The 11,140-nt window shown below is 36.6% G+C and overlaps 1 protein-coding gene across 1 annotated transcript; it reads left to right on the top strand.

The window, feature by feature from the left end:
• The first annotated feature begins 2,253 nt into the window (after positions 1–2,253).
• Positions 2,254–7,677, top strand: LOC145800359 (uncharacterized). The gene is made up of 5 exons (XM_082890018.1): positions 2,254–2,368; positions 3,059–3,365; positions 3,834–4,415; positions 7,081–7,162; positions 7,513–7,677. Exons 1-5 carry the CDS (start codon positions 2,254–2,256, stop codon positions 7,675–7,677), a joined length of 1,251 nt encoding a protein of 416 aa, XP_082746144.1.
• Positions 7,678–11,140: the final 3,463 nt, after the last annotated feature.

Below are 11,140 nucleotides of genomic sequence, written 5' to 3'. Positions count from 1 at the left end.
TGTATGTAGCACTACCGAAAAAAATGTATTTATTTATAATAATTAGACTGTTCCAAAATATTTATCTTTTTTGGGAAATCTTTTTTTTTTTTCAAATACAATTACACTTTAAAAGTATTAAATTTCCAAAATTATTATTGACTTTTTCTTGAGAATATTAATTGTCATAATTAATGAATTTAAAAAAAAAATAAAACATTTATATTATTTTAATTTTTAATTTTTAAAAATTAATTAATATTTTAAGATAATAAAAAATAAAATAACGATTTAATATTTTGAGAGGACATAATAATAAAAAAATGTGTAGTTGCAACTTGCAGAGAAGTCAAGGATAAAAGTGTGTGGTCAACAGTGAACCGATTCTCTTTACCGCTTCCGTCTATCTATATATTACGGTGGGAGAGTGATGGAAGTGCTGCTGGTCAATAAATGGAAGCGCTGCTGGTCAATAATGGATTTTTCTTGGCATTTTTATTGATGAATTCATTTTAGAGTTGTTATAATTTATTAGGTCTACAAAAGAATATTATAATCTGATTAGTCTCATAATTTTTTCTTTTTATTTCATAAGGTCTATTTTTCTAATTTAATATGTTTACCTGGACTATTTTGCCCCCATATATATATATATATATATATGTACAGTGTTAATACATATTACGTGCCTCTTTCTTCGCTGATTCAGTTTGGCAGTTTCTATTTTATGCTTTTCATCATCATTCCAGTTCGGAGGGATACGTTTCTATTTTGCATGCTCGTTCCAAGGTTTGGATGTGCTAGGGTTTCATTCTTACCGTTGTAGTCTGGTTCTGTGATTTTCGAGTGAAGACGCCGATGAGGAAGGTGTTCGATTGTCACATTTTCTGGACTGTAACTAGTTCAAATTAGTTGTTTTCGAGTTTCTGGACGATTGTAGGATTGCATGATTAAGGTTAGTATCAATTTGGTTATGAATACATGTTCAATTTATGGTTTCATTCGTATGATGGATCAGATGCTCTATTTTTGGATTGATATGGATCGGATGCTCTGTTTTTTCAATTATATGCATTTTACGTGGTCCTGTAGAGGGGAGTTCATTCAGATTATGTGAAGAATGTGTAGTTTTCATTTTACTTTGATGTATCCATAATGAGGCTCTGTGTGGATGATATAATTCAGAGTATATGTATCAATGTGAATGTTTACATTTTGTTAATGTGGAGTATGTGAAGAATATGGATGCTCTCATTTTAAATTGATATTTGCTTAATGAGACTCTGTGTAAGTGATAATTCAGAGTATATGTGTCAATGTAAATGTTGACATCTTGTTAATATTATGTGAATATTGTTGATATTCTCATTTAACTTTGATGTTTGCTTAATGAGGCTCTGCGTGGGTGATATAATTCGAAGAATATGTATATGTATCAATGTGAATGTTCACATCTTCGTAATGTGAATTACGGATTTAGCACTTGAATTGTACACATAGTCATCTAATTTTTGCACAATGTGAATTTTCATATCAATTTTGATTATTGTTCATTGTTGTGTTTTTGTGTTTTTATAGGAGATGGATACCTTTATGATGTTGGTGTGTACATATGGTTGTAGTACAACTGTAATAAATGTTGCTCGCACATTGTGTTATTCTCATTTGGTGGAGTGTTTGTGTGAAAAATGGGATGAGTTGTCTGCTGGTTTTATTTCATTGTTCTGTAAACTACTTGGGATTAATAGGTGTAATTTGGACAATGAGGAAGAATTTTAGGACATGTTACTGCTTGCTAAATCAATGGGGGTACAACATGTAGAAGTTGTGGTTGAGTTGAAAAGTGATATTGGTTAGTCAAGTAGCACGGGATCACTGCGTGTGGGGGTTGAGGAAGAAATTGATGCACTACGGAGATTTTGCCACCATAAGGAGAAGGTGTTGTTGTCAGCCCCTTGGGCAAATGGTATTATGCATGTGGGACAAAGGTTTGTTAGAGGTGCACAAAAATTTCCTGATGTTTTATGTAAGTATGCCATCCAATGTGAGTTTCAGTTTACGTAAGTCAAGAACGAAACAACAAGAGTTCCTGCTGTGTGTGCGATGCGGGAGGAGAGAGGCTGCTTGTGGGCTATACATTGTAGAGCACAACGAGCAAATGATTTTTTCTACATCAAGAGGTTTAGTGATGTGCATAGTTGTGGTACGGATATCCGAACATCGAAGAATCCGCGAGTTAGTTCGGATTTGGTGTCTAGTACCATATCTGAAATTATGAGGGACAAGCCGTTGACTTGGCCGTGTGATGTGGTGACTATTTTGAAGAGGGATTATGGGCTAGATGTGAGTTATCATGTCGTATGGTTGGGTGTGGAGAAAGCAAAGGCTGGTATTCATGGAGATCACTCATTATCGTTTGACCAGCTGCGGTGGTATTCGGATGTTGTGATGCGGTACAATCCGGGGAGTTATGTCAATATTGACTATGATGCGAGTAGTCAACAATTTTGTCGTTTATTTGTGTCATTCGTTGCGTGTATTTCTGGGTTCAATTCTTGTCGGCCTTTATTATTCCTGGATGGAACATTCCTCAAAGGAAAGTACAAAGGTCAGCTACTTGCGGCAACGGCGAAAGACGGAAACAATGGTTAGTATTTTTTTTAGTTGTCTATAGTCTGGACAAATGAGTGATTGAGAAATTATAAGTAATGTGAACATTGACATTAGTATGCACTGATGTGAATGTTCACATCTGTGTCTGCTAATGACAGTAATGTGAACATTCACATTATTATACACTGATGTGAATGTTCACATCAATGTATACTACTGTTAGTTGATCCATTAATGAGCAATACTGTGAATGTTCACATTATCAATGACTCAACAATCAACAATGAATTATTAATGGTCGTTAATGTGAATGTTCACATCATTGATGTTTACGAACTTGAATCCAAAAATAACAATAGTAATAGGGCAATGTAGATATAAACATTCACATGACCTGTTTCATTTATATTGTTTTCTATTCACTTTGGAATATTGTGAACAGTTGTGTATTGGTGTTGTGTTGTAGGTCTGTTTCCTGTTGCATTTGCGATTGTTGATTCAGAGACCACGGCCAATTGGTCATGGTTCTTGTATGAACTTGGGAAGGTTGTTGATGGTAAGCGCCAGATTACTTTTATCTCGGATCGTAATCTTGGTCTGTTAGAAGCTATGCCAAAGGTGTTCCCATCGGCTCATCACGCTTATTGCTTACAACACTTGAAGAGCAATTTAAGAGACCGGATGAAGGGAATTGAAAATGGATTCAGGGATCACCTAGTAAGTAGTTTGGGTGACTGTGCTTACGAGCCAACTGTGGTAGGGTTCCATGAAAAGTTTGCAAAATTAAAAGAGGAGGGTAAACAACGAGCACATAATTTTTTTCAAGGACTTGGCACCTGAGCACTGGGCAAATTCATACTTCAGGTAATAATAGTTTCCTAAAGTGTTCCATTTGTCAAGTTTAGAATGATAGCGATACGAATTTCCAATTTAGAATGGTAACAATCTTCCAATTGTGTTTCATGCTCAATGTAAATGATGTGAATGTTCACATCTGCTAATGATGACTGATGTGAATGATGTGAATGTTCACATCTGTTAATTTGTCAAACAGTTATGCAATGTATTACAGATTTGAATGTTAACATCTGCTATATTTTGTTGTTGTTAACATTTACATCTGTCTATCATTTAAGTTGATGTTAATGTTCACTGCGAATGATGTGAATGTTCACATCTGTCAACGTGAATGTTCAGACCTGTTAAATTTCGTATTGTAAAATGTTTGTGATATTGTGCAGGGGCGTGCGTTATGGGGAGATGACTTCCAATGCGGCAGAGTCATTTAATAACTGGATTAAAGAAGCACGTAATCTTCCTATCACTCAAATGGTGGACACAATTAGTATTCAGTTGATGAGGCAAATGTCTGCACGGTGTGACCAAGTAAACAAATGGAATGAGCTTATTTGTCCTACAATCGAAACAAAGCTTATGGATTCGTTCAATGACAGCAGGTCTTGGCAAATTAGCAAAGCCAATGAGGATGTGTTTGAAATTCATTCGATACCATCTATTACAGTTGATGTTGTGAGGCGTACATGTTCTTGCTTCAAATGGCAAATCAATGGATTCCCATGTGACCATGTTGTTATTGCCATTCAGAAGAGCCGCTACAATCTCAATGATTGTGTGGAACATTACTTTCATGTAGAGACATATCGTGTAGCCTATTCGGGTGCCATATTCCCTATACCATCGGTGGAGAAGCCGCCTTTTGATCCCACGGACTTCACTATATACCCGCTAACTGTGAAAAGACCACCCGGAAGGCCGAAAAAGAATAGGATTCCATCAAGGGGTGAGAAACTGAAGCAAATAAGGTGCAGGAGATGTGATAAGTTGGGGAGCCATAATCGAAAATCATGCAAGGAGCCGATATAGGATGTACATTTTTCATTTCAACATTGTGTTTTACATTGGATTCTTATATTCATTTTTGAAATAAGATTGTGTTGTGTTGGCAAGCAAAATAATGGTTTGGCAAACTTAGTATTTCATTTGTGTTTTTTCTTTTTCTTTTTGGGTACGAAACTGATATTTTGTTAAAGTTGTAATGATGAATACATGATGTGGACATTTACACTTATGTAAAAGAATCATATTATGTGAAAACTTGCACATGGGTTGATCTTTTTTACCTTATAGTTATCAATGTTGACATGAATATAAGCTGTGATGTGAACTTTCACATGCATAGAGATTGACATGGTGTGAATATTCACAACTGTTATGAATGAAAAGAAATGCGAATATTCACACATGTGTATGTTATCCGTAATGATGTCATGCAAATAATGTGTACATTCCTGCACAAAGTATGTGTATTACAGTAAAATCGGGTTCCAAAAATCGCATCAATTATGCTCATCACAACATGACATTATGAATATCATAAGTGAATATGAACATTCACATTATTATAGTAACTATGAACATTCACATCTGCAAAACATTAGTGCATATGAATATCGTAAGTGAATGTTCACATTTGGCAGAGAAGAATAACATTCACAACTGTTATGAACAAGAACAAATATGAATATTCACACATGTGTATGTGATCTGTAATGATGTCATATAGACATTCCTGCAGAAAATATATGTACTATAAAACAATCGGGTTCAAACCATCGCATAAATTATGCTTATCACAACACAGCAGTATGAATATCGTAAGTGAGTATGAACATTCGCATCAGTCTTGCAACTGTGAACATTCACATCTGTAAAACATTAGCGCATATGAATATCATAAGTGAATGTTCACATTTGGCAGAGAAGAATACCATTCACAACTATTATGAATAATAACAAATGGGAATATTCACACGTGTATGTGATCTGTAATGATGTCATGTAGATCAAGTGTACACTCCTGCACAAAATATGTGTATTATAGAATAATCGGGTTCAAACAATCGCATAAATTACACTCATAACAACACAACAGTATGGATATCATAAGTGAATGTGAACATTCATATTAGTGGTGCAACTGTGAACATTCACATCTGTAAAACATAACAACACCAAAGGTAGTTCAAAATTCGCAGGTGGCTTTTTCCCATTAATAGATGTTGTATTACTGTTTTACAATCAGTTGTTGTGTCAAAATGTCAAAGCATTCCATATTAACATTCATATTGAGTGTTGGTTAGTTTGTAGGTGGACACCCCCCACCTATAGGTTTTAATGAAGCTTTGATTTCTTATGATTCAAAAAACTATGTACTAACAAATCTCGTAGTCCACACCATTCTGAACTAGTGAGGTTGCCCACAATTTCTTCATGGTATATGTGCGCCTGCATGATGTAACATGCTGCAGGTCTGCAGTCTACTATGTAAATGCGAAATGGTTTTGATTAGCAGTTGACATGTATGTTTGCATAATGGTTATGGAGGATTTGTAAAAAATGTAGTGAGGCTTACGAGTTGTTGCCTTGCTGAGGACAGACATCAACTGCTATGATTGGTTGTGATAGATTTTGGCCTGCTAACTTAGTGCATAGCGGTGATGACTCGCCAATAACGCGCACAACATGCTCGATGTACTTCCTCTGTGTAGGGAATTTCAAATTAGGCACTAACAAACATATGTGTGTGTACGGTCATTTAATGCATGAGAACAAGTCATACTTGTGTTCAAAAATAGCCACTTAAAACTTCCTGTGCTTGGTCGATATGCGGGTCATGTATGCCTGTCCTTAGGCGCAATGAGTTGTAATGCCTCCACAAATTGTCTTTAGTATCATACACAACTATCGTCCAGTGGTACTCATGATACAACGGGAATAGTAGGTATCTCTCTCCTTGGTAGTTTTTGACATGTGCATCAATGTGTTTACTCTTTTTGCGAGGATGGTACTCTCGTATCACTTTCTATACACATTGAACAAATAATTAAGGGACTGTGAAGTTTCACATTCACATTAGAAATAATGGAATGATAGATTTTACCAAACACATGCTCATGAAGATGAATGACGCTTCATCCGAAGTTCGGTTGACCACCTCTTGTTGTTCATGTAATAGTTCGGCATATGCATCTATGAGCTGCACAAACATGGGGTCATATTATATTATTTGTGGTGGGTGAACAATGTGTGTCTATGGCTGTGGGTGTCTCTGTGCGTATATGCATGAAGAGTGAATCATCTTTGTAATGGCATACATTGCTGTGTATCGATTCCTCCTTGATAAGGTTGACAATGTCATCAAAATACACATGTGTAGCCTTTGAATCTCCTTTCCACACCAGCAGCCTGTGCATTATGAACAAACCAATGTGAATATTTACATTGCACATATCTGAACAAACCAAAAAAATAAGCATAGTGATGAATATTGACAATTATGGAATGTGAATGTTAACATTAGGTGTTTGTACAGTCACTTATTCATCGCCTTCACTCTTTTGTAAAGCTTGGACCTTTTGCTTGTCTTGTTTGGACATCTTGCTCCAGACTTTGAACTTGTTGGTCAAGGTTAATTTTTTTGGCTGCTTTGTTGGTGGGTGTTTCTCCACATCTTCAACCATTTCGACTGTATGGGGCTGCTTTTGGCCAGGTAAGTCTGGGTACTGGAAGTCAGGTAAGCGATGTTTTTTTTCGATCTTTTTCCTTTATACGCTTCACCCTAGAAGGTGGGCTGATATTGTGTTGCATTGGGCTAGGGGGTTGCTTCTGTGCCACAGCTTGTGTGACAATGTGGACTGACTGGTCATCGTAAAGGTCTTGAAGAATTGTTTTCTCGCATTCTAAGTCGATGACCAGTTGCGTTAAGCGTTTTATTTCTTCATCCTTCTGCTCCATGCATTTTTTTATTTCGGTATTCATGTTGGGTGGACTGGACTTGTTGAACAATTTATGTTCAAGATCAGCTATGACTCTTGTCCTTAACTCCCATGAAAATTGAAGGTGTTTGTACTTTGCTTCCCATTGCCTTATGACGCCCCAAGCCTTCAAATTTTCTTTGATAAGCACATCAATGAAATCAGGTTGGTTTGTGTTTGGTATGACAATAGCTCTGTCATCATGTGGGCTGCTAAATGGAATGTGAATGTCCTCATTACTGTCCTTTAGCTCCACCCCATCCCAGAAAAGTGGGAGTTGCTGCCATTGTGTTGTTCTTCCTTGATGTCAGATAGGTTGGGAGATGTTGTGGCTGGTTCATAAATTTCAGGCTCCACCTTCAATGTTTTACGCTTGAACTTTTGTAATTCTGTTGGGATTACAAAGAGCTCACCGGCATTAACCTGAAAATGAAAAAATTATGTTACTTAATGTATATATTTGGGTGGTGTTATAATGTGAATGTTTTGATCAGTAGTTGAAGGCCCTACCTCATTAAAACCCAAATCAGCCAAAGAGGTGGTTTTCATCTTTTTTTGTAAAGCAGTCAGATCCCACTTCACAGAGCGAGGAAAAACATTGGGCTTGTGAGGTTGTAGGATGATTGTGTGCTCACACAACCAATACTTCAATAAAACAACAAGCACATATTGTTATTTAACATTTGCATAGTAATGTCAACATATGTGAACATTAATAACAGTGGCACTGTTGTGAACATCACAGTAGTATATTATGAGTGAATGTGAACATTCACATCAGTGGTTCATATGTGAACATTCACATCTGTGAAACATAAGTGCCTATGGACATTCACATCAGTGGCATTGTTGTGAACATTCACAGTAGTATATTATGAGTGAATGTGAACTTTCGCATCAGTGGTTCAGATGTGAACATTCACATCTGTGAAACATAAGTGCCTATGGACATTCATGTCAGTGGCACTGTTGTGAACATTCATAGTAGTATATTATGAGTGAATGTGAACATTCGCATTAGTGATTCAGATGTGAACATTCACATCTGTGAAACATAATTGCCTATGGACATTCACATCAGTGGTACAGATGTGAATGTTCACAGTTGGCTTAGATGAATAACACTGAAGGACATGTGAATGTTATTATTTGACAACATGGGTACTTACCATCAATAACATGACATAGCCGATGACTTTTGCTGGCTTTTTGTCATTTTGGGAAATGGACGATGTCAACGTTGTTCTAATTTTCTTGGCCCAATCATATTCTTGCATGCTTTTCAATAGGACCATATGTGCGTAGTAGCCCCACCCTATTCTCTCTCCGTTTGTTGAGAAAAAAAGCTTTTGGCAAGCATATATGCACACTAGTCGGGCGACTTTTTCGTTGTCATCTTTCTTTTTGCCTTCCAATGCCTCGATCAAAAGGGTGCGTATCCATTTTGAAGTCAACCGGCTGACATTTTTGCATCTTTTGTTTATAATGCCAGTCTTTGGTTTTGCATCATATGATATGTCCATCGGCTTGATGCCACAGTCCACACCAAAAATTAGCTTGATGTCGCTGTTGTGTATGTTCATCTTCTTCTCCCCAATGTAGAAGGCATCTTTTGAAGCTTTGTACATTTGTAGGACATGCACAACAACATCATCATACTTCATGCATTTGTCAAAGGTCGATCTCATTGTTTTTCAATGCATCAAACAAATTTCAAAAAGGTGTTTGTTGCAGGCAGCCAAGCTGTGCTTGTGTGAACTTGGTGCTTTTCATTAATTTCACCAGTCCGGTCATGTTAGATCTGTAGTTTCATGGCGCATGTCGACATTGGTGCTAGTATTTTTTTGTGGGCTTTCTTCCTTGACGTGATACTCATCTCTCTCTTTCTCTTTGAGGTTTTCTTTTGTGCAAGATCTGCAAAATAGAGCATTTAAAAAAAATTAAGTCAAGGCTCATGTGATTAGCATAGTGGAACAGATGTGAACATTCACAACATTGCCACTGATGTGCATGTTCACAGTTGTGTGCATGGGTGTGAATGACCAGAGTTTGTGTGCGGATGTGAACATTCACATCTGTACATGGATGTGTATGTTGACTGTGTCAGCACAAACACAATGTACATATTGTGTGAGTTTGTGAAAAACAATGTATTTTTATATAACCATGAACACCATTGAAGAACATATGAATGTTAATACAAACATATAAAATGATGGATCAACTTATTGGATCACCATTAACAATCAACAATACCAACAAGGCAAACATTCACAATAGAGGGAAAATATCTTTATTCATTGGCCCAACATTTTCAATCCATGTGAATGTTCACAGCATAGAACAACAGTACCAATAATATCTGATTATCCAAAAATTTTCAGTCAATGTGAATGTTGACATCTTTCAACAACAAGAACAACAACAGAATTGGCCAACCATTTTCAATCTATGTGAATGTTCACAGCATAAAATAACAACACCATTAATACCTGATTACCCAAACATTTTCACTCAATGTGAATGTTTGCATCTTTTATCAACAGCAACAAAAACATAATTAGCCAAAACATTTTCAAACCATGTGAATGTTCACAGCATTGAACAACAACCGAATAACATCTGGAATAATTTGATTGTCCAACCATTTTCAATCAATGTGAATGTTCACAGCTTTCAACAACAACAACTACAACAGAAACATTTTGGAATGTTCACAGTTATGAATACAATGTAATGGCAACTGTAATGTTTTTGACTGAAAAAATATAATTAGGGATTACGATTGAGGGGCTTAGATTAAATGTGAGGGTATGAACAATATGGACTCCTATATATTATATGTAGGGCTGTCAATGGATCGGATCTAATCTGAATCCAATCCGATAATCCGAATCCGTTTACAAAAAAATCCGATCCGATAATCTGATAATCCGAATCCGTTTAATCCGTTTATTAAACGGATTGAATATGAAAAAATCTGATCCGATCCGATAATCCGATCCGATTATTCTCAATTTGAATGAAAAAAACACAAAATGAAAAAATAAAAATAAAAAAAATCAAATTATATAAAATTATAGCTCAATAAATAAATAAATGGATCGGATCGGATTATCAGATCGGATATCCGAAATCATCGGATTCAGATTCGGATATCTATAATCGGATATGGATTAAACGGATTCGGATCGGATTCGGGTTTGCCTTAATCGGATCGGATTCGGATTTTGACAGATCCGATCCGAATCCGATCCACTTACAGGCCTAATTGTATGCATAGAAACAGGGGATATTTGTAAAAGTTTACAATGTTGATTGTTGATAAAGAGGTTTAGGGTTTAAATACACGAATGAGTAGAATGCTTACGTTTTTTGCCCATTTCGACGAAGAAGATGATGAGACGACGGGACGATGTGACGAAGGAACGAAGACAGTCTTCTGGGCGTAGGGACGACGAAGAAGATGATGAGACGATGCGACGATGGAACGAAGACAGTCTTCTCGGCGTAGGGACGATGGAGAAGATAATGAGACGATGCGACGATGGAATGATGACAGCCTTCTGGGCGTTGAGGCGATGTGGAACATGGATTTGGATTTTTGGACTGTAGAGATGTTGTGCGTGATTTCCTGTGCAAGAATAGAGAGGGGAAGAGAGACGGTTATTAGATTCAAAGAGAGGGAGGCGCGTGTTTGTTTGAGGTTTTTT

This window comes from Camellia sinensis, chromosome 10 (genome assembly GCF_055761805.1).
Source record: "Camellia sinensis isolate YWXY chromosome 10, ASM5576180v1, whole genome shotgun sequence".
Taxonomy (NCBI): domain Eukaryota; kingdom Viridiplantae; phylum Streptophyta; class Magnoliopsida; order Ericales; family Theaceae; genus Camellia; species Camellia sinensis.
This window is presented reverse-complemented; position numbering and strand designations above follow the sequence as displayed.